General features: G+C 45.6%; 1 protein-coding gene across 2 annotated transcripts in view; it reads left to right on the forward strand.

Moving 5' to 3' along the window:
* Positions 1–23,666, forward strand: part of DNAH10 (dynein axonemal heavy chain 10) — a 117,984-nt gene that overhangs the window by 82,718 nt on the left and 11,600 nt on the right. For both annotated transcript variants that reach the window (XM_080985597.1, XM_080985598.1), the window contains 14 exons: positions 1,552–1,723; positions 2,591–2,794; positions 5,803–5,883; positions 6,481–6,678; positions 6,905–7,066; positions 8,359–8,533; positions 9,616–9,797; positions 10,608–10,744; positions 13,095–13,312; positions 14,829–15,050; positions 16,195–16,342; positions 19,174–19,453; positions 20,384–20,613; positions 22,813–23,086. In XM_080985597.1, the coding sequence (XP_080841723.1) occupies positions 1,552–1,723; positions 2,591–2,794; positions 5,803–5,883; positions 6,481–6,678; positions 6,905–7,066; positions 8,359–8,533; positions 9,616–9,797; positions 10,608–10,744; positions 13,095–13,312; positions 14,829–15,050; positions 16,195–16,342; positions 19,174–19,453; positions 20,384–20,613; positions 22,813–23,086 (2,683 nt within the window). The remainder of the gene's footprint in view (positions 1–1,551; positions 1,724–2,590; positions 2,795–5,802; positions 5,884–6,480; positions 6,679–6,904; positions 7,067–8,358; positions 8,534–9,615; positions 9,798–10,607; positions 10,745–13,094; positions 13,313–14,828; positions 15,051–16,194; positions 16,343–19,173; positions 19,454–20,383; positions 20,614–22,812; positions 23,087–23,666) is intronic.

A 23,666-nucleotide genomic window follows, 5' to 3' on the forward strand; every position in this document is an offset into this window, starting at 1 on the left:
TGGGAGAGGGTCGTGGGGGGCTGCTTTAGCCCCGCGCACGCTCTCCCGGCTGGAGAGGTGACGGGCGGCTATGGCAAGAACCTCAATAGCCGCCCGTCACCTCTCCAGCCAGGAGAGGGTCGCGGGGGGCTGCTTTAGCCCTGCGCGCGCTCTCCCGGCTGGAGAGGTGACGGGCGGCTATGGCAGGAGCTTCTATAGCCGCCCGTCACCTCTCCAGCCAGGAGAGGGTCGCGGGGGGCTGCTTTAGCCCCGCGCGCGCTCTCCCGGCTGGAGAGGTGACGGGCGGCTATGGCAAGAGCCTCAATAGCCGCCCGTCACCTCTCCAGCCAGGAGAGGGTCGCGGGGGGCTGCTTTAGCCCTGCGCGCGCTCTCCCGGCTGGAGAGGTGACGGGCGGCTATGGCAGGAGCTTCTACAGCCGCCCGTCACCTCTCCAGCCGGGAGAGCGCACGCGGGCACCCCGCGACCCTCTCCCGGCTGGAGAGGTGACGGGCGGCTATTGAGGCTCTTGCCATAGCCGCCCGTCACCTCTCCAGCCGGGAGAGCGCGCGCGGGGCTGCTGGAGAGGTGACCGGCGGCTATAGAAGCTCCTGCCATAGCCGCCCGTCACCTCTCCAGCCGGGAGAGCGCGCGTGGGGCTGCTGGAGAGGTGACCGGCGGCTATAGAAGCTCCTGCCATAGCCGCCCGTCACCTCTCCAGCCGGGAGAGCGCGCGTGGGGCTGCTGGAGGGGTGACCGGCGGCTATAGAAGCTCCTGCCATAGCCGCCCGTCACCTCTCCAGCCGGGAGAGCGCGCGTGGGGCTGCTGGAGAGGTGACGGGCGGCTATAGAAGCTCCTACCATAGCCGCCCGTCACCTCTCCAGCCGGGAGAGGGTCGCGGGGGGCTGCTTTAGCCCCGCGCGCGCTCTCCCGGCTGGAGAGGTGACGGGCGGCTATGGCAGGAGCCTCTCTGCTGCGCCTTTCCGCTGCTCCCTGACCTGCTCTTTGGGGCTGGTGGTGGGCTTCCCCTCGCCAGCCCCAAAGAGCAGGTCGAAATGAACCTGAAGCCTGGAGAGCGAGAGGGGTCAGTGCACACCGCCCCCTCTCGCTCTCCAGGCTTCCAAGGTAGCCGCCTGAACGCACCTTAAACGGCACCTTGTTTTAGAGCGGGAAAACAAGAGGGGGAAAGTTCTCCCCCTCTCTGCGCAGCGCCTCCTGCCACTTCGCTGAAGGGGCGCTGGGCAGAGAGGGGGAGAAATTTTTTTTCTTGTTCTCCCCCCTCTAAAACAAAGTGCGTCCTATTGTCCGGTGCGTCCTATGGTGCGAAAAATACGGTAGTTGGATATAAGTACTGTAATTAATTTTAAAAGCCCTGGGGGGGGGGAGGCAGAAATTGTCAGCTACCAACTCACCTAAATAAAATGGCCTTATATCACCCCGGGAGAGACAGAATCAGGTTTTGTTTAACTTCTGAAATGAAGGAATTGCAACTCAAGGGAATGTCTCTACCTGCACTTCACCAATCAGTGCTTCAGGTGAAAATAATAGAACTAATTTCATACTTTACTTTTAGGTTTTTGAAATAGTTCTGAGCCGTGGTTATGGAGAAAACAATTTGCGGGAAGATCTTAAATCTTTGTATGTAAAACTTGGGATTGAGAATAAAATAATGATATTCCTATTTACTGATGCTCATGTGGCAGAGGAAGGGTTCTTGGAACTCATCAACAACATGCTAACATCAGGTAACGACATACCTATGGTGTACAGGGCTGGGCCACCCATGAGACAATGTGAGGCAATAGCCTTGGCTGGCAGGATTTGCAGGGGCATTGCCTGCTGCTGCCGCCACAGCCACACTGGCAGTGACAGCTGCAAATACTCCTTGGAGTCTGGAACTGTCACCTCTCCAGCAGACTCTTGGTGAATAGGAGGCACTGTTGGTCTCCTCCCACCCTTGTTTCCAATGCAGATCTTTATTCTCCCCCCCCCCCCCTTGTTCCTGATGTAGATATTTACTCACCTCTTCTTTCCAGGGGAAGGAGCCATTTTGTGGTCACCTCACATTTCAGAATGTCTTGTGCTGACCCTGATGGTGCATCCACACTTGGAATAATGTGTATAGTTCTGGTCACCTAACCTCAAGAAGCTATTCTAGATTTGGGAAAGGTTCAGAAAAGGGCAACCCAAATGATCCTGGCAATCACAAGTGGATAGACTGATGTTGCATTCAGATCCTGCTTGCAGGCTTCCCACAGCTCTCTGGCTGGCCACTGAAAGAACATGATTTTGTGCCAGATGGGCTCTTGGTCTGCTCTCATGTTCTTTAAAGTGCTGAGCCTGAATTCTCTACGATTCTTCATATTTTACAGAGTGGAGTTGGAGGGTGTGGGGGGCACTGTAGCCATCTGCCTCTGTGCAATGGTAGGAAATCCCACTTGGAAGAAGATGAGAGTGCTTTGCATCACATAAAATAATCATGGTCATTATGCATAGTAGTCTGAAGTTTATTGGGTGAGATAACCCAGACAGGAGATTACCGGGGGTGGTAGGGGGGGGCGGGATGTTCACCATGGAGTAGTAGCTTCTTTTAACTTATCTTCATTTAATAGGAATGGTGCCAGCCCTATTCCCAGATGACGAAAGAGACAATATTTTAAATCAGATTACAAATGAAGCAATGAAAGCTGGAGCTGCCCCAGCCAAAGAAAGCGTCTGGCAGTACTTTGTAAACAAGAGTGCCAACAACCTCCATATTGTCCTTGGGATGTCCCCAGTTGGTGAAACACTGAGAACACGTTGCCGAAATTTTCCAGGTATGTATGTATGTATGTATGTATGTTAACAGGCATCCCCTCTCTGCCCCTGGGATGCAGATAAATGAAACTGAAAAGTGGGTATTAGCTTAGTTTTCAAAAGTGGAGAGCAATGGTTTTGAATCCTTGTTCTGTTGAACTTTGAAGTTATTATTACTATTTTTTTAAATTATTGGTCACTTTTCATCCCCAAGGTAATGCAAAGTGGCTTACAATATAAAAATGAGCACATGCATTGAAACTGACATGAAAGGAGGGAGGGGGACAAATAGAAATCTAACAGATTTTTAAAAGGCAGGAGTAAAACATTCCACTCACTTGAGCCCACTGATTATTAAGGACCAAAGGCCTGGCGAAAAATCAATCAATCAATCAATCAATCAATCAATCAATCTTTATTACGGTCCAGAGACCCAACAAATCATTACAAATCAATACACAATTCATACCGCCTACCTCCAGGTTAATCAAGCATTTTGTTTAGAATATAGGGCTCATTTGTTCTTGCAACCACCGATAAAAACTTTGCCACTGCTAACGTTCTAGCAGGGACGCGGGTGGCGCTGTGGGTAAAACCTCAGCGCCTAGGACTTGCCGATCGCATGGTCGGCGGTTCGAATCTCCGCGGCGGGGTGCGCTCCCGTTGCTCGGTCCCAGCGCCTGCCAACCTAGCAGTTCGAAAGCACCCCTGGGTACAGGTAGATAAATAGGGACCGCTTACCTAGCGGGAAGGTAAACGGCGTTTCTGTGTGCTGCGCTGGCTCGCCAGAGCAGCTTCGTCACGCTGGCCACGTGACCCGGAAGTGTCTGCGGACAGCGCTGGCTCCCGGCCTATAGAGTGAGATGAGCGCACAACCCTAGAGTCTGTCAAGACTGGCCCGTACGGGCAGGGGTACCTTTACCTTTACCTTTTAACGTTCTAGCTTTTGTCCGGTCTTCCAGTAGGAACCTGACATAGTGAGCCTTTGATTTTCCCGGGAAAGGTACCAGCAAGGGTAGTATCAGTTCAGCCCTGGCCTGCTCATATTTTGCACAATGCAACAAAATATGATTTATGGAATCGATGTCTTGAGCACACGAGCAAAGTCTGTCCTGGTAGGGAACTCCTCTCAACCTACCATCCAACACTGCAGAGGGGAAGACATTTAGTCTGGCTTTGGTGAAAAGCCTTCGGTAGTTAGGTACTGTCAGGTTTTTGATGTAGGATGTTAACTTAAAGACATACCCATATTGAACTCCTACTGCCAGCGGACTACAGATTGATAACTGAGAGACTACAAATACTAAAAACAACAAAAGCGAAAGTAGGGATCTGATCCTACAAAGTACTCAAGTAGCTCTCGATATATATCCTTTTAATGGTATGCTGCCTTACTGGAAGTCAATTGACAGTGTGAAGAGAAACTTTAAGCTTTTACTAAATATCCATTGCAACACTCTGATCGCAATAAACTTGCTTTGCACGGACCCCCAGCACACTAGACTCATGCTGACATTTTCTGACTCAGCTACCCCTAAAATGCTACTGAAATATAGGGCCATTTTACAGGAAAAATAAATGTTTTTGCCTGACACCTAAAGAAAGTAGATAAGAATCCCTGAGAACAGATAACTACAACTACTTGTTTTCTCCTGCAGTGTGCAGTCATGGGAAGGTGTTGGCTGTGCTTTAGAGCAGACTTTCCCAAGCTTTGATCCTCAGATCATGTTGGATTACAAAGCCCATCATCCTTGACCATTGACTGTGCTTGCTGGGGCTGATGGAAGTTGTAGTTCAGCAACATCTTGACCCAAGGTGGAGAGAGGCTGCTTTAGAGTGTTCACAAGGCAACAGTGAAGTTTAGGGTTCACAAGGCAACAGTGAAGTCTAAGAAGCCTAGCCAGTTTCTGTGTCTTGGAAAATTACCCAGGATCCTCTACAATATACAGTGTCATGTGGCAGGAACACAGGAATTCTTTGGAAGCCAAGGCAACACGAAAGGAATTCCTTGAAGGTAGAAAGTTTGAAAGCCCAAGGTGTAGCAAGGTATCAAAGCTTTGAGTTCCACAGAAAACTTTTGCGGCAAGCCTATAAACCAGTTCATTTAATGGGCATAATTTAATTTGTCTGCATCAGGCTTGCCACTGACACAGGGTGGTATTAAGGCAACAGTGATTTTGGCAAATGGTCCCCCCTTTTAGTATAGCTATGACACAGAGTAAAGATGTAAGAGGAGGAAGAACTGGGGGAGGGTGTTGTAAACAAAAATTGCCCTTTTCCCTTACGGAGTATCCAAGAGCCCATATAGAGTCCTTACGTAGGTTCCCTATTGGTAGGAGAAAATAACAGAGGCCAACCAGAGACTACTGAGAAGCAAAGCAGCTAGTAAGCCTGATCTTTATTGATCTGTTGCAACAGGGTGCTCCCCTCACACGCAGGAAAGGAGGAGGAACCCAGAACAATGGCGCGCAAGGCCTTATATGGACTTTTGAAATTGACACCCTGCAGATCAAGACCACCCCCAGAAACATCATACATACATCACAGAAGGGGTGTAACCTAAGACCACCCCTCAGATACATCATACCTACATCACAGAAAAGGCGGTCTAAAACAGAAATTTGAATGTTGTTTTTCTCCTGTCGTGGTTTATCTCCTGTCTGGCAGGTTACTTGATTGGATTGCCTGGGGAGCCTGGCCAGTCTTTTGTAATGATAAATACTTAGTTCCTGGGCCATGTCACAGGCTCGCACCCTATTCATATCTTAAATGTGCCCTTAAGACAGGATTTGTGAGGAAAGAGACAATGGGGAGGTTTACCACTTTGACCTTGCAGAGAAATAATTTGCTCAGTTTGGGAATCAAAATGGTTTCAGGTCGGTCTTCCTGTGCTGATCTATGTACGTGCTTGGTTGGTACACTTATGAACATTACCATATATCTAAGACCTCAAAATTCCTAGCACAAGGGAAAAGATCAACTTGCTGCCCTGCATCACTAGTATTAACCTTGTTATTTCTCTTCAAAGGTCTTGTCAATAACACTGGGATCGACTGGTTCTTGCCCTGGCCACCTCAGGCTCTAGATGCTGTTGCTAATTTCTTTTTGGGTATGTAAACATTTTTGAAGCAAGAGGCTAATGGGCATGTAATTGAAGGAAACATATTCTTCCCCGTGCCTTAATTTCCCCCTTCCTTTACTATATTCCTATTCCTTGTTTAACTTATGACCTGCTATAGCTCTTCTTATCTCTTCTCCCAGTGCTGTTACTTATGGAGGAAGGAAGCAAATACCCTTCCCTTTGTTTTCCTCTGTGAGGCCAAAAGCAGCTTGGGGTGGAGAGGCACTTGATTTTGGAGGTGAAAAACTGGAAGAGAATAAAGGGTTACGACACCTTATCTTCCACCCATAGCCTCCACCAATCTTCTATTGGAGATTGCAGCCTGAGAAACTACTTTAATTAAAGAAAAAAGAAAACACTGGAGAGGAGGGAACTACTCATGATTAATTGTGTGGGTTCATCTTAAGTGAAATGCACCTTTGATATGACAGAGACTAGTATTTCTTAATTTCTTTGAGCCAGAAAGACCAATAACAACTTGTGTGTCTCTCTACTGCGTTTGTGTGTGGCAACACTGACCTCCAGCATCTACTCTGTTCGCCTTCTGTACTTTGCAGGTAAGCATGTTTTTTCTCTCTTTCCCAGGGAACAACCCACTGATCCCATCTGAAAAAACTGAGGCAGTCATTGAACACAGTGTCATGGTCCATGGTTCAGTGGGGCTCTACAGCAAAAGATTTCAGCAGAAACTCAGACGGAGCAACTACGTCACCCCCAAAAATTATCTTGATTTCATCAACACCTACTGCAAACTGCTGGATGAAAAGAATCAGTTCATTTGGGGTAACATCTGTGTTCTTACGAAGTTTTGCAAATCTCATACAAAATATTGTGCAAAGTCAGTTCTGTGCATGGCCTAAGGCTGCAATCATAACTGCACTTACTTGGGAGTAAGCTCCATTGAATTCAGTAGGACTGTACTGTAAATTACATAAATTAAGAGCAAACACATTGTTTTACATGTGCAGCCAGGACAGCCACATCTTATTTCTCCTCCTCTTTCCCAAAGCTCAGTGCAAACGACTGGAGGGTGGTTTAGACAAACTTAAAGAAGCTACAGTTCAGCTGGATGAGCTCAACCTGAAGCTTGCTGAGCAAAGGATTGTGCTGGCAGAGAAATCAGCGGCCTGTGAAGCCTTATTACAGGAGATTGCAACTAACACAGCAATTGGCAAGTGTTTCTTACAGTCATAATTCACTCAGGTTTAGAGGACTTACCCCACAAACTAAACTGGGCTCTCTTGGGTGGCTCTCTTTTTATTCATTTTTATTCCCTGGCAGATCACAGGCTGCTAAGCCTAGAAATTCTCATGTGCTGAGCCAATTTAGGATTGTGTGTTCTATTACTGCATCTTTCTAAATTTGCATTTATAAGTTGTTGTTTCTCCAAAGATGGATCAAGTCCCAAAGAATTTCTTGCTTTTTTGATTTTTGGTTGTGGGGAGAGGAAGAATCATTCAGTACCTTTAGGAAGAACCCTAACTAAATTTACCAGTAACCTTTCATTAGAGGAGTTAAATGCATCACTGATTCAACCTACAATGGGGTCTGGTTTTATTTGATGAGTCAAGAAAACCAACTGAAACTGTAACACTTCCTTCCATGTATGGCACACTGTGGTCTGAACTGCTGGGATGATGAAGAAGAAAACTTTGCAAGGACATTATTTGAAATAATCTCTATCAAATTCATCTGAATAACACACCCCACACGGTAGTGTTGTTACATGATCCCCCTCCCTCCCACAACTGAAGCGATGGTTTTAGAAAAGCCATCATTGGAACAGTGGCGTTGCAGCGGGGGTGGGTGGGGCATGCGGTGCGCCCCGGGTGCCATGTCTGGGGGTGTTTGACAAGAAGGCTTCCATTGCACCGCCGCAGTCACATGTGGAGGATCGTCCATTGGCGGCTGCAGCTGCGAGCAGAGGATCCCGGTGCCGGCGGCAAACTGCTATGTACAGTGCATGTGTGGTGCTGCACGCATGAACTGTACATAATGGCTCCGCACATGCGCTGTACATAGCAGTTTGCCGCTGGTGCCGCTCGAGCGCCGTACGGACGGCGGTGGGATCCCTCCAGTGCCGCTACAGCCGCATGTAGAAGATCCTCTGTTCGCGGCTGCAGCCACGAGCAGAGGATCCCAGGACCGTCTGTATGGGGCTGGAGCACCACTGCTGCCAAACCACTATGTACAGCGCATGTGTGGTGTCACTACTTATGGCGCATGCATCGTACCTAGCGACGGCATACATGCATCCTATGTAGCCATGCCCTGCCCCAGGTGTCACGTCGCCTTCGTTCACCCCTGCATTGGAATTCAAATGTTGTTGGACTACAACCCAGCAATGCCAAAAGCTTCCCCTTGCCTGCATTGTAAAAGTGCATCAGTATTGTAGCAGTGTTGAAGAAGCTGATGCCAGTTCTGAGGAGTAATTTTTGCAATCATCCTTGTCCTACATATTAGCTGAGGAGAAGAAAAAGCTGGCTGTGGAAAAAGCCATAGAAATAGAAGAGCAGAACAAAGTCATTGCAGTGGAGAAGAAGGACGCCGAAACAGCCCTGGCAGAAGCCATGCCCATCTTGGAGGCCGCAAAACTAGAACTTCAGAAGCTTGACAAATCTGATGTCACTGAGATCAGGTACTTGAACTACGGCCGTCCTGGCACAGGAAATGACTTTACACAGAAATGTCCATTGCTCATCATAAGCGCTCACACCAGCTCTAATACCAATTTTGTATCCATATTGCACCTATTTAAAGTTTGCTTACCATCTGTTTCCAATCACATTGTAGGAGACAATGTCCAGTTGAGTTATATCCTCTCCTTGGGGACAGAGGACTAGTTGCCTTCAGTAGCTAAAGGGGAGGCAGATTACACACGGCCCTCCAGCTCACCAGCTGCCTACAACTCACCAGCAACTAGGGGCATGCAGTTTTCTTGGGGTTTTCTCTCCCTCCACTCTCTTTTCCAATATATTTCTTTTTGTGTCTAGGTCGGGGGGGTGGGGGTGGAATTAACCTGTGGCTCTCTCTACTCCCAGCACTAGTCAGCATGACCAATAGCCAGGAAGATAAGAGCTATAGTCAAGCAGCATCTGAAGGGCCACAGGTTAACCACTCTTGGTCTAGGCTGCTGAACCCAAGCTCTATCCTTCACATTTAAATATTTTAATTCCTGTTACTTTTGGCAGGAATGTTATCAGATTCTCATCTTTGGCAGGTGGGAGGAAGGCAGAGAGCTTTCCCCTCCTTTCCTGTCAGTTTGATGGGTAAGCCAGCCTTGTTGAAAACCACACGTGATGTGGGGTTTTTGGAAAATGAAGGAACAAAAAACATGAAAACATAAGCACAAAGAATTTGACTAGAGTTCTTTGCAGGCTGTCAAAGAGTGTGTCCAGTTGGTCTGTGCTACTCAGAGGCAGGCTTGAGCTCCCCCTTGGCCATTCCCAGCCTAGCCCAGTGCAGCTCAGTTAAGGTCTTCCGAGACTCGACATTTCAAGGAGGGAGAAAATCTGTAAGCAATTGGCTGGATAGTTCCATCGGTAAAAGCATGAGACTTTTAATCTCAGGGTTGTGGGTTTGAGCCCCACACTGGGCAAAAAGATTTCTGTATTGCAGGGGCCTTGACTAGATGACCCCAGGGGTTCCTTCCAACTCTGAAATTCTGTGATCTATGATCTATGAGTATTGTTTGCCCTAATATTTATTTTTGCATTTCAGGTCCTTTGCTAAGCCCCCTAAGCAGGTGCAGACTGTTTGCGAGTGCATCCTTATCATGAGAGGCTACAAAGAACTCAACTGGAAAACAGCCAAAGGAATGATGTCAGAGGCCAACTTCCTACGCTCCCTTATGGAAATCGATTTTGATTCGATTAATCAGAGTCAAGTGAAATCCGTCCGAGGTAAATTGCTAAGCGGCAGAATTGATCGTACCCTTGAAACTGCATTTTACAGTCTGATACTGCAAATGTCACACAGTCTTCTTTTCAGGGATTCATATATTTAAGGAAGAAGGTCCATAGTTGTATATGGCACTTCTTGTTTCTCAAAGTCAGGGCTGGTTCTTAGGGCAGCCCAGGTCACAGCAAACGTGCCTTGGCACTTACCTGCACCCCACAGGGTTATTGGTAATGGAAGAACCTCTGGGAAGCGAAAGAGCAGTCCGCCAGAAACAGGCACTGGTGATTCCCGCCCCCTCTTCTCCAGTTGACTGTCCCCCATGCCCAGAGCCATTTGACACCAGCCTCCATGTGGACAGGGAGGGAGCAAACTACTCTTGATACAGCTATGCTGGTTTTATTTTAGGTGTGTGGCTTTAATGTATCCACTGCATTCTATAAATCAGGGATGGGGAGCCTCCATACGCTGTTGGACCCCAGCTCCTGTCAGCCCCAGCCAGCTTAACCAATGGGCAGGGATGATGGGAGTCTGTCACGGTCCTGACAGGAGTGAGTGAGGAATTAACTCTTTGTTGTCAAAAGTACTAGATAGGGAAAGGCATGTCCATCAGTCCTACATCTCTCAGCTCCTCTTAGGTGTGCATCTGATGAGGCAGCTGATGCAACAGAGAGGCCCTGCCCCTAACCTCACTTAATGTATCCCCCCACACCTGAGCTGTGTTCTGTTCCTCCCACTTCAATCCTCTTCTGATCCTGGGAAATAAGTGTTTTAGCCTTAAAACTGTAAATTAACTCTGACATTTTAAATTGGAGGACTGCTAAAGAACTTGAACACAACCTTTGAAGAAATGGAAGTTGTCAGCAGAGCCGGTTTAGGGATGCTGAAATTTGTGGATGCTGTTATGAGCTACTGTGATGTAGCTAAGGAGGTCAAGCCAAAGAGAGAAAAGGTACAAGGGGAAAGCATGGAAGTGGCAGTAAACACAATGAGGGCCGGGATAAATGTGACTTGGGAGGAGGGATGGAGGAGGAATTTGATTCAGTTTGCACTTCAAGGCAAACATACCTAATTTGCATTTTCCGTAACAATATGCAAACAAATCACAGCCATCCTTTGAAATTTGCACTTCTCCAAAGTTTACATTGCAGTTTTCCAGCCAAGTAATGCATAGAAAAATGCATATATGAGGACTTCAAAAAAATAATAATCCACAAATTAATAGTGAAATATGGAGAACTGAACTTACAGGGAAGTTTTTAATGACTGATGTTTTAATGTATCTTTTGTTGGAAACCGCCCAGAGTGGTTGGGAAAACCCAGCCAGATGGATGAGGTAGAAATAACAACAACAACAACAACAGAAAAACATAAAATAGAAATTGACACGTTGCCCATCCCTATGTGGAATTTGCGTGATTGGCATTCCCAGTGTCTCTCTATTTATTTATTTATTTTCAAAGTTCCAGGAGGTCTGATTTGGCACACCATGGCACCACTCTCCCCAGAATTGCTCTTGATAGCCATGAAAGGGAAACCAAACAGGCCTCTGCGCAACTATGTTGGGGTGTAATTTACACTAGGGAATCAGTACAGGGACACCATCCAGGCCACTGAGGCTCCAGATTGGACCCCATGTGTTGGATTTTTCATAGAATCATAGAATTGTAGAGTTGGAAGGGACCACGAGGGTCATCTAGTTCAACCCCCTGCAATTCAGGAATCTTTTGCCCAACATGGGGCCTGAACCCACAACCCTGAGATTAAAAGTCTCATGCTCTGTCAACTGAGCTATCCCAGCTGCTTTTGAGGGGTTAGTTCCTGAAACCTTTCACAGAGGTACCATGGGCACATGCTCTATTGTCTATGTTGAGAGCTTTAGTCACACATTAAATCTAGCATGGTGCTGTTTTGAGGGGATTAGCAGAAGCTACATATCCAAAGAGTTTTGAAAAATGTTTTAGGGACTATACCACCATAGCTAAAGGGTGAAAATGTCTTCTTTTTCACCTGCACCACAAACATGTGCTTATTTTATACCAATTTACTTGCCATACTTTCTCTCAGAGAAGTCTGGGAATTGTTGTTTGGTGAGGATGTTGATAATTTCTGTTAGAGATCCTTTTCCTTGCCTCACTTGCCTTCTTTTCGTGGTGCTCTGTAATGCCTATTGTTACTGGCCGCCCCAATCTCTTTTGAGTGATGCAAAATTCCAAAGATCTAGACACTTAATCAGGGTTTGTATTTCTGTTGGATAATTAGGCATAAGGAAGACTGTAGTGTCTTTATGATTTATTGTTCACTTACACATATTTATAGCTAAGTCTTGATGGAGAGACGGTTCCAAGCATCACATCTCAAGAGAGGCTTGCTCCCCATAGCAGCACAGCATTGGATTCAAAGACAACCGAAACACCATCTTTGTGTCTCCTCCACACAGCTTCTCTCTCTGTCAGTCTGCATGGCACCTGGCCCTACCTTTCTACTTTCCCAAAACTTTTGCTAAAACATAACATAATCCCCATGCAAAAGCACACTTTCTGTGGTGACATCACACCTCTTGTAACCTGGGCAACCTCCCCCTCCCAACTCTGCTATTGCCTTTTGGTACCTAACACACAGCTGGGGATGGAACCCAACCCCCCTTCTTGTCTGAGACTGAATGTCCCAACCTTCATCAGTGTAATGACTCTGCCATCACCTGTTTTGTTCTTTGATAGAATCTCTCTCAGCTAATCTCCTGAGGAAGCTGTCTTGACTTATGTTTTAGGCCTTGCTAAATCCACTGATCCAACCCCACATTTACTAATTTCAGAAATAATGGGGAGAACCTGGCACCAAGGAATTTTAGGGGACCCTTCCCCCCTGCAAAGCCATAACAATATTTTATGGATTACATTAATCTATTGTTGTTGTGAAATGCATGCTGCAGTTTGTCCTGTGATTTAGCAACCCCGCACCCCAGTTTTTCAGTGATGGGCAGATAGAAGATCAGATGTTTTAAAACGAGATGCTTCCTATGATTTCTTCTGAGCTTACTATGCTAGTGAAGCAGCCTCCCCCCAAACTCCATATCCTGCTATTTTCATGCCATTCCAGCTGTACAGACAGCTCACCTGGAAGAGGCAGGCATCAAAGTGCTGAAAGTTGGAGAAACTATTGGATGTGGTCAGGGGCAGATTGTCCCCATGGAAATCAGCTGGGCCTTGAATGTTTTGCAAAGCTTTTCGAAGTGGGCTGATGGGTGAGGGCTGCTGTATCTTTGAGCTGCTGCCTTATTCAGCTGATTGTCCTCCACACAGGTGGCCAGACTGGAACGGAATTTCTTCTTAAGTAAACGTGAACTGGAGAAGATCCAGAATGAGCTGACAGCCATCCAGAATGAGCTGAAAGCTCTGGGAGATAAGTACGAGGCAGCCATAAGGGAAAAACAGCAGCTTCAGGAAGAAGCTGAACTTATGGAACGGCGTCTTATTGCTGCTGACAAACTTATCTCAGGATTGGGATCTGAAAATATAAGGCAAGTGAGGCTTCTCTGAAGGGGCCAAGTACATTATAGTCAGCACCATTAATTCTCTATTGAATGTTTAGAGTGGAAATTGGAGGGGAGGTTTAGCAACACCTTTTTGCATATTTTGGGGGAGGGAAAATAACTAGTAAATCTGTAGAACTGCAGCCTACTAAGAGAAACAGTTTTCTCTCTCCATCTTTTCTTAGGGATGGGGAGGAATTTCATCAAGTCTACCTTTAAAGGTGAGACTACCTATCGGTAATCAGCCTTTCCAAAAAAGCATGTAAAACAAAACACAGCCACCTTCAAAATTTGCATTTATTTGAATTTTGCAATGCAGCTCTCCAGCCAACGAATCTGCACAAAAATACTTATAGTAGGGTAATGTGTGTATAGAAATGCATATATTTGTGAAAATAACATACAAAAATGCATTAGAGGAAATTGTAAATGTGTATATCAGGCAAAATTTCATGCAAAAATGTGTTTATTAGGAGAGGTTTGCTGATAAATTTTCCTGAGGACTTTTAAAAAAAATTCACAAACTGCTGTGGAAGTATGGAGAAACTGAGAGAAACTAAAACTGACAGATTCAATCATCCCTAATATGTTGTCTGTAGTTGTTGATTTCAAATATAGTTCTGCTATTGTTACAGGTGGTGCCTTTTGGTGTCTATTGGTTACTTGGCAGCTGCCATTTCCCCCATAATGTCTCCCTGCCCCATTTTTATTCAATAAGCCAGGAGAAGATGGTGTTAATGATGGAGGAAATGATACCTGCAGTTCTCCACAACCATCATAGTTCCCACACATTAGTAGAAATGACACCCTGATGCATGTTACTAAAATTTCTCTCTCAACCAGACAGGATTGCCAAAATGGCTTCCCAAATTTGTCATCCCAAAAGAGGGGAGTTTTACCTTAGCTGTGCCAGCGACTGCATAGATTGCTGTTTCTAGCTGCACAGCTTGTAGAAGCTGCCTGCAATTCACCCCTGCTACACAAGCTGTCTCCTACCATGGAGAAACCTATCCTGAAGATAGGTTGTTTTTTTCCCTGCTTGTTCAACTAGTTAAGCCATGTCAGTCAATCAATGCAGATTGTTAAGTTTTCTCCTGAACCTCTCAGTGACTTTTGATGTCATCAACCGTGGTATCTTTCTGGGTTGTCTTGCTGGGCTGCACTAGCCTTTGAGTCTTTTCTGAGAAAATGGACTCAGTGGTCGGTGCGAAGGGATTTTTGCTTTGCCTTGTGGTCTTTGGTGCTGCACATTCTGTTCTGTTCCCACACTTTTTAATATCAGCATGAAACTAGTGGAGGAAGTATTCCAGAATTGTGGGTTGCAGTGTCATCCAATAGTGGCTGGCAGGGTGGGTTGGGCTGCGTTGCTCTCCCAGTAAGTGTTCCTGCTGCTTACTGCGAGGGGCAAGGCAACAGGGATCTTGGTAAGGTGCAGTCTTCGTTGGATTAATTCAGTTATTATTAATCTACTAGAGGAGCTCTGTTTTCCTTCATTTTTGGCCAGGTGGATGAATGATTTGGAAGAATTAAAGAAACGACAAGTGAAACTGTTGGGAGACTGCCTGCTATGTGCCGCCTTCCTGAGCTACGAAGGTGCCTTTACCTGGGAGTTTCGTGACGAGATGATTAAGGATGTTTGGCAATCAGATATCCATGAGCGAGATATTCCCCTCAGCAAGCCTTTCAGATTAGAAAACCTGCTGACTGATGACGTTGAGATTAGCAGGTAGGGATGGGCCTGTTCCTTTTATGTCGCAGTTTTAACATCTCTGTGGTTTCCACAGGATCTTCCTGCCAATGGGCTTCAGAGCCAAGGCCAAACCACCTTTCAGTTGATGATTTGCTCCCTCCACAGCATATTACGCACCCTTTCATTCAGCGGCTATTTTGTCCCCCTGACTAGAGTCCCTAGGGTCCCTTGTGCCATTGGCAAGGAGCTGTATTGACACCGCTCTCCAGAAAAAAATCACTTTACCACAATAGCCACATTAGAAATTACTACGTTTTACACGATCCAAGTATTCAAAGCATCTGGAGGGAGGGTGAGGTGAGGATGAAAGGTTGGAGGGGGGGAATTGCATGTCTTTGTATCATAGTTCACTCACAGTGATTTCAAAACAGACAATTAGGGTGACGTTGGCAGTGAAGCTTTTGCTTAACTGACCCCAACAAACCGTTTCCAAAACAGGGTGACTAAGGGTCTTCAAGCATGGCAGTTTAAATTGGGCCTTTGTGGCAGTTTTAGTTTGGTGAAGAAAGGACCCTAGGGAGTGTGCAACTGTGTGTGTGTAACCCCACTTTATAATAAGCACTTCTCCACCTCTTTCCCTTCTCTCTTCATCATCTGGGACTGGGGATGCAGATGGGAGAGGCGTCCAGGGTCTTCTGGACTCAACCCAGCTGGCTGGTCTTCCCAAGCTCTCAGGGCTGCTGCTCCCTGGCACACAATTCAGCTTGATGGAAGCTATGGATGGGGAGGGGAGCCAAGACTGCCAAGGCTGCAGAAGGGCAGGCTGGCCAAATGGTGAAGCCCAAACAACAAATTGGGGAGGGCGGGAAAGGGAGCCAAGCAGCAGATGGGAGAGGGTTCATTGTGGGCTCCGTCCCTCAAGAGGCGCTAAACACTTCCCTGAAAGAGAAGGAAGGTGGGCTGTGTAAAGGGGAAAGGACCGAAGCTCAGAGGCACACCACACACAGTGATTTCTGGGTGATTTCTGTGCCTCCTCAGGGCCTATGGTTTCACCAACTCTGAGGTACGTCTCTGCCCCTGACATAGCTCAAGCACACACAAACATTCGCACTTATTTTTTCAGCTGACGGGTTCTCTTTTGCCATACAAAAATGGCTTCCCTTGCTTGCTCTAATTTCAGGTGGGGGTCTCAAGGTCTACCTCCTGATGAGCTCTCAGTTCAAAATGGCATTCTCACCACACGGGCCAGCCGTTTTCCGCTATGTATTGACCCACAGCAACAAGCGTTAAATTGGATCAAGAGGAAAGAAGAAAGAAATAACCTCAGGGTAAGGCTAATTTTTTCACTTAAAAGGAATTTACACAGCTCAAAACCTTTCCATATTACTGGAAATTGGCCAGTGAACCACCCTGGAGAATAAGGGACAGACTGATTAAGGCCAACAGAACACTTTAAGGTAGACTTAGAAGAGGGATCATCAACCCAGCAGCCATGGGCACCAGGTGGGTGGCCTAGGGCAGTCTTAATTTTAGAAAACAAATTTTAGATTATTTCATTTTTGGTGTGTGTGTGCTTCCTGGTGTTGGGGAATGTTCTCTGTTGTTATTAGACGCATTGTTGTGTGTGGGGGCGGGGGGCAGGAAGTAAACAATGACTGCATTGTCTCTCATTTTCTTTTATGCCATGCCCCCACCCCATGACATCCATTTTGTGATGAACTATGCTCCCATGGCAGCCATTTTGTTACTGGTGCCTGCAACATTTTGCAGAATGTGCCTGCTAATCCAAAAAGGTTGGTGGCCCCTGACCTAGAACTTCAAGGTAGGTTCAGATACATGGATGGAGCTCAGTAATAGGTGACTCTTACTGATGTAGTGGATCCCACCTCTGTATACTGATTGCAGTGGATCCAAACTACATACACTAAAATAACCACCACAGGTTATCTTTCTGGATTTTGTCTATGAGGGAAATCCTAGATACGTGGAGACTCAGGCAGAAGTTGAACAAATAAGAAAGATTTATTATATAGAATAAAGTGGATAAAACAAAGGATGTATCAGGAAGTAATGTTCTTTCAGGAAACAGTTAACCTATTAATAAGTATACTAAATCTAATGGAAGTTACAGGCTTCTGAACAAAGTAGTAAACACACAGCTTCTTTCAAACTTCAGTTGCTTAAGTTCAGTTATTACACTTCAGATAGTTGTTACAGCTTTCCAGAATAGCTGGGAAATGCTCAGCTTATATGGAGTTATTTTACTTCGGTTCCTTAAGTTTAATTACTTCAGTGATACAGCTTAATACTTTGGTTCATATACAAACTTCATAAACAGCTTCCTTCACAGCTTAGCACTTTAGTTCCTACAGAAGGTGGTACTTTTTGTCAGTTATCCAACCTTTTAACAATCACACTCCCAAGTTATTCCAAATGGTCTTCTCTTTTTAGAAGATCTCTGTTTCCCTGACTGGAATGAGACCCAAGGAGACTGAGTCCTCACAGCTTCTACTTCTCCTGGCTCAAACTTAACTGAATACTCTCACAAAACCTTAAACAATGTCTTCCAATCTAATCTCAGAGAATCCTTTCTCTAGCTTTAGATATTTTCCTCAGAGTGGATGTTTCTATCCAGAACCAACTCTCCCTCCAGCTCTCTCTTCAACCATCTCCATCTCAGAAACTGCCCCTTTTATTCTCCCACCCAAAGTGCTGCTCCACCCCCCTCTGACTAGCTGTCTTGGTAGCCAATTAGAGAGAGGCTTCAGCTCTCTGGCGGAATTCTGAGGCATTGCATCACCAGGAACTGGTCTGACTCTCCTGTCCGTCACACAGGGACCTGCCTCAGGTTTCTCAATAAGCTGTGTTGTATCGTTGGAGTGGAGGATGTCAAATGATGGGGCCTATTTGAAGTTTACTTCAGATATTTGGCCTACCCTTAATTTTTCTGTCAAATGAAATAAAAATATGCAGTTGCAGAGAGCATAACCTTTCAGTTTTAAAATGCTTGTTTTGATCATTCTGAAATAGGACTTAGGAGATGAAGCGCTGCATTTGTAACTGGCTGACTGACCGAACCCAAAGGGTGCTCATCAATGGTTCCTCTTCATCCTGGAGAAGAGTGACTAGTGGGGTGCCACAGGGTTCTGTCTTGGGCCCGGTCTTATTCAACATCTTTATCAACGACTTGGATGATGGACTCAAGGGCATCCTGATCAAATTTGCAGATGACACAAAACTGGGAGGGGTGGCTAACACCCCAGAGGACAGGATCACACTTCAAAACGACCTTGACAGATTAGAGAACTGGGCCAAAACAAACAAGATGAATTTTAACAGGGAGAAATGTAAAGTATTGCACTTGGGCAAAAAAAATGAGAGGCACAAATACAAAATGGGGGACACCTGGCTTGAGAGCAGTACATGTGAAAAGGATCTAGGTGTCTTGGTTGACCACAAACTTGACATGAGCCAACAGTGTGACGCGGCAGCTAAAAAAGCCAATGCAGTTCTGGGCTGCATCAATAGGAGTATAGCATCTAGATCAAGGGAAGTAATAGTGCCACTGTATTCTGCTCTGGTCAGACCTCACCTGGAGTACTGTGTCCAGTTCTGGGCACCACAGTTCAAGAAGGACACTGACAAACTGGAACGTGTCCAGAGGAGGGCAACCAAAATGGTCAAAGGCCTGGAAACGATGCCTTATGAGGAACGGCTAAGAGAGCTGGGCATGTTTAGCCTGGAGAAGAGGAGGTTAAGGGGTGATATGATAGCCATGTTCAAATATATAAAAGGATGTCACATAGAGGAGGGAGAAAGGTTGTTTTCTGCTGCTCCAGAGAAGCGGACACGGAGCAATGGATCCAAACTACAAGAAAGAAGATTCCACCTAAACATTAGGAAGAACTTCCTGACAGTAAGAGCTGTTCGACAGTGGAATTTGCTGCCAAGGAGTGTGGTGGAGTCTCCTTCTTTGGAGGTCTTTAAGCAGAGGCTTGACAACCATATGTCAGGAGTGCTCTGATGGTGTTTCCTGCTTGGCAGGGGGTTGGACTCGATGGCCCTTGTGGTCTCTTCCAACTCTATGATTCTATGATTCTATGATTAAGCAATTTAACTACTCATCGTGCTCATATATCCATATCTCATTATTTCTCAGATGGCTTCCTTCAATGATCCTGATTTCCTTAAGCAACTCGAAATGGCCATAAAATATGGGAATCCTTTCTTGTTCCATGATGTTGATGAATACATTGACCCCGTGATTGATAATGTATTAGAAAAGAACATAAAATGTGCCCAGGGCCGAACATTCATTGTTCTTGGAGACAAGGAGGTTGACTATGATGCCAATTTCAAGCTGTATCTGAACACCAAACTATCCAATCCTAAATATTCACCATCAGTGTTTGGCAAAGCCATGGTCATCAACTACACAGGTGAGCAAATTAATCGGGCTGGCAATCAGTCCAGAATTTTTCTACCCACCCACTGGATTATGAGTTGTCCCTGGTTGTATTCTTTCAGCAAAGATCTATAACCTTCACCACTCTAGACACCTTGTAGTCAGGTGGGAAATTCATAGCAGAATTAGATGGATGTAGATCCTACTTTGTTGACCTAAAGTTGTGAATATTCAAAATTCAAGAGCTGAAGTTAAGCAACGCTAGGATAGTGATACAAGCATTCCAGGGTAAATTAACTCATGTCCTTGGATGTGGCCTTTCTGATCATTTAGCAACCAGCCATTCCATCTGAGGCATTTGAAGAAGCTGCAGGTGGCTCTTCTGAGTTACATAGTTTTCCTGTTGTTTATTTGCTGCCTTGGAGCCATGAGAGGAAAGGTGAGATACAAGATTTACACCTCATCTTTCTTCCATGGCACTCAGTCTGGCAAACATGGGCTTCCCTGAGAGTCTCCAATGGAGACACTGCCCCAGGGCAGACCTTGCAGCTTCAGACCATTCCTGGGAGAGCCTCCATTCCCAAGGCATTCTCAACTCTCAAATTGTGCAGTAGATATGAAACCTTGCTATGTAACCTTTACTGTTGGGTCAACCTTTTTTGGCGGGGGAATCTTCAAGGAGTTTAGTGGGAACTGATGAAAAGTTGGCTCTAGGTTTATTCATCTCAGTCTTTGGAACCAATGCAGTAACTACCAACAAAGCTACTTGATTGATCAAACAGTACTCATGAGAATGTAAGAAGAGCCCTGCTCTTTCCCACAGTGACCACAGGGAAAGTCTGCAAGCAAAACATAACTTGTGGCACCTTTGACCTTATTAAGAGATTTCTAACTGTCATCTTAGAGTGAAAGTAATTTTGGAAAACTAACCTTCTGTTAAGTGACCTTGTTAAATTCCTTCCAGTTACTCTGAAAGGTTTAGAAGACCAGCTACTAAGCGTTATTGTAGGATTTGAAAGGCGTGAACTGGAAGAGCAGAGAGAACATCTCATCCAGGAAACGAGTGAAAACAAGAATTTGTTGAAGGATCTGGAAGACTCCCTCCTTCGTGAATTGGCAACTTCCACTGGGAATATGTTGGACAATGTAGACTTGGTGCATACTCTGGAGGAGACAAAGTCCAAAGCTACTGAGGTAGGGGCAATGTGCATAGTCCACCAAAGGGCTGTTTTCCTTTCTCTGGGCCCCACTTTCATAGTATTGTCTCCTTCAGTTCAGGTAGGGATGGGTCAAACGGCATGAAGCTGTTTTCTGTCGTCAGTCTGAGTCCTTGGGTCCTGGAGCTGTAGCCTGGATGCGCGGTGCGATGCTGTGTTGCCTGTGGTGGCTGTGTGCAGTGCACGGCAGACAGCTCAGCAGGATCCCACCTTCGTTGCCAGTGAAATATACTCGGAGTCCTGTAGTGATCATTCTCTTTATTGCAGCTTATAAAACAGTGATTGAATTGCCCCCCAAACCTCAGGCTTTTATATACATTATTTACACAATGAGTCCCGTCTGATTGGCTGATTCTGCTTCCCTCCTGGAGCCTGATTGGTCTTTTCCTGCAAGCCAATCAGTTGTTGCATTCTAGGATCCTACTTGCCTATTGTTCTAGGATCCAAGCTTAGTACATAACAGTGAGACTCAGGCAGGAGCAAAGAATTGTGAGAGGTAGACTGTTTCTCCTCAGTCCCCCCCACCCCGCCCTTGTCTAGGATGGAGCAGTTGGGCTCTCTTTGCTCTCACTTTTTGTTGCCTATTATTCTTAGTTACTTAGTAATCTTCCTTGTCCTTAGTTGTTTGTTAGCTATTTTTCCTGTCTTTGTTACTGTTTGGTGTCTGTCCTTTTATGTGTCCTCCACTGAGGTAAAAAAAACAAAAACAAAAAAAACTTGTTCCCCTGCTAAACATCTTTCCCTATTCTATGTTCAGTGTTTTACTTCTATTTTTCCATTAATTTATTAATTTTGATCTTTATTTCTTGTTGCTGGCCGTTGCTTTTTTCTTCAACTTTTTTTGCATTGCGCATTGCCTCCTGCAACGACCGCATGCTGCTTCCCTAACAGCTGCTCTGCACCTTACCCTCAGCGCCTTTGTGACCCTTTATTCAGGGCATTGGCTTTTCTTCAAGAATTGCTGCTTCTGGAAAGAGAAAGAAAGAAAGAAAGAAAGAAAGAAAGAAAGAAAGAAAATAAGTTTCGACTCCAAAGGAGAACTGTCAGTTGCCCTGTCTCCTTCAGCAGCACAAAGGGCTATTGCAACACGTTTTGCCTGCAATAATATTTGAATCAGCAGTCTGCTTCAGTGGCTCAATTTCCTCCCGCTAAATGTTGATGGTGTCCTTAGAGTCTCTGCAAGGCTTGGGTGCTGCAGGGAGGTAGGCTTTGTGTTTAATTTAGTTTTAGATTTTTGTCACAATGCTGCTGCTTGGCCAGTCTGAAAAACTGAGGAGAAACAGTCTACCTCCCACAATTCTTTGCTCCTGCCTGAGTCTCATGCAAGAGGAACAGCCCATTCTGAATACAGTGGTGCCCCGCAAGACGAATGCCTCGCAAGACGAAAAACCCGCTAGACGAAAGGGTTTTCCGTTTTTCGATGCACTTCGCAAGACGAATTTCCCTATTGGCTTGCTTCGCTAGACGAAAAAGTCTTGCGAGTCTTGCGATTTTTTTCGCTCCCCCCCTTTTTCTAAGCTGCTAAGCCGCTAATAGCCTTTTAGCCACTAAGCCGCTAAGCCTTTAATAGCCAGCTGCTAAACCGCTAATAGCGCTAATCCGCTAAGCCGCTAATAGGGTTGCTTCGCAAGACGAAAAAACCGCTAGACGAAGAGACTCGCGGAACGGATTATTTTCGTCTTGCGAGGCACCACTGTACTTCACCGTCCACCTAATAAATCTACTATTCAGGTAAGACCAATCGTCCTATTTCTTGCCTCTGCAGTTAAAGAGTTGGAAAAGATATAATCTCAGACCCTGGAAAGCCATTACTGGACTAGATGGACCAACAAGCTGGCTCTGTATAAAGCAGCTCACATACAAGGCTACATAGTCTAGGGAACAATATTTGAGGTGTGGGGAATGGATTTAGGACACCTTCACTTGTTTCATTTACCCTACATATGCATGCAATAAACATTATTTTAGCACCATGTCTGAAGTACGGTGCAGATCTTTTTTCAAGCCAAGTACATGGATTAAATGTTTACTCATTACGATGATCAACTGCAGTTTACACTGTTTGTCAGAATATTTTATTCCCCCTGCCCCCAATATTGTTTAGATTTCCTCATGCTAGTGGGTTCAATTCAGCCTTTGCAACAGATTCACATTCTTACTTCTTTGTGCAAAATAGGTATCTGAGAAACTCAAGCTGGCTGAAAAAACAGCAACAGATATTGACAGACTGCGAGACGGTTACCGTGCAGCTGCCAAGAGAGGTGCCATCTTGTTCTTTGTGCTGTCCGAGATGGCCCTTGTCAACACAATGTACCAGTACTCCTTGACTGCCTTCTTGGATGTTTTTGGTCTCTCTCTTCGGAAATCAATACCTGACACCATTGTTGCAAAGAGGTTGCGGAACATCATGGACACGTTAACGTTTAATGTATACAACTATGGTTGCACAGGTTGGTGTGACTGAAACCTCCCTATAGGCAGAAAGTATTATGGGAAACGTCTTCGGTGCAGTGCAAAATGGTGTCCATTCTATAACATTTGATTTTCATTAACTACATTCCTCCTCCCTTCAGGTTTCTCTGGTGCAGTGCAAATTCCTTGGCCCTGCACTGTCACCTGAATAATGTGGACTGATCTTGGGGAGGTATGGCATAAAAATCCTTCTAAGTGCCCAGGAAAATTTGCGTGATCATCAAGCTTTTCCTGAAAATAGATAGTGTCAGGGTTGGGTGATCAGATCAGCAAACTGATACAGAAAAGGATTCCCCAGGGGTGAAGGCTAAGGACTTTGTGGAGAAGTAGACAATAGCTTGAGAAATGCCAGCCAAAGCAACTGCAAAGTTGTCCTGGCAAGGTTCCATTACATGGGCCTCAATATATGATTGGCCAATCAGGATCCCTCTCTTTGACAGTCATGCAGGGGATTGTATCAAATGTTAGTCCTGTTCAGAGTAGGTCCATTGTTTGCAACTTGGGTGCAATGATTTCAGTGGATCTACTCTGGTTGGATACATTGGGCTATACAGACAC

This window comes from Podarcis pityusensis, assembly GCF_964106645.2.
Source record: "Podarcis pityusensis genome assembly, chromosome: 16".
Taxonomy (NCBI): domain Eukaryota; kingdom Metazoa; phylum Chordata; class Lepidosauria; order Squamata; family Lacertidae; genus Podarcis; species Podarcis pityusensis.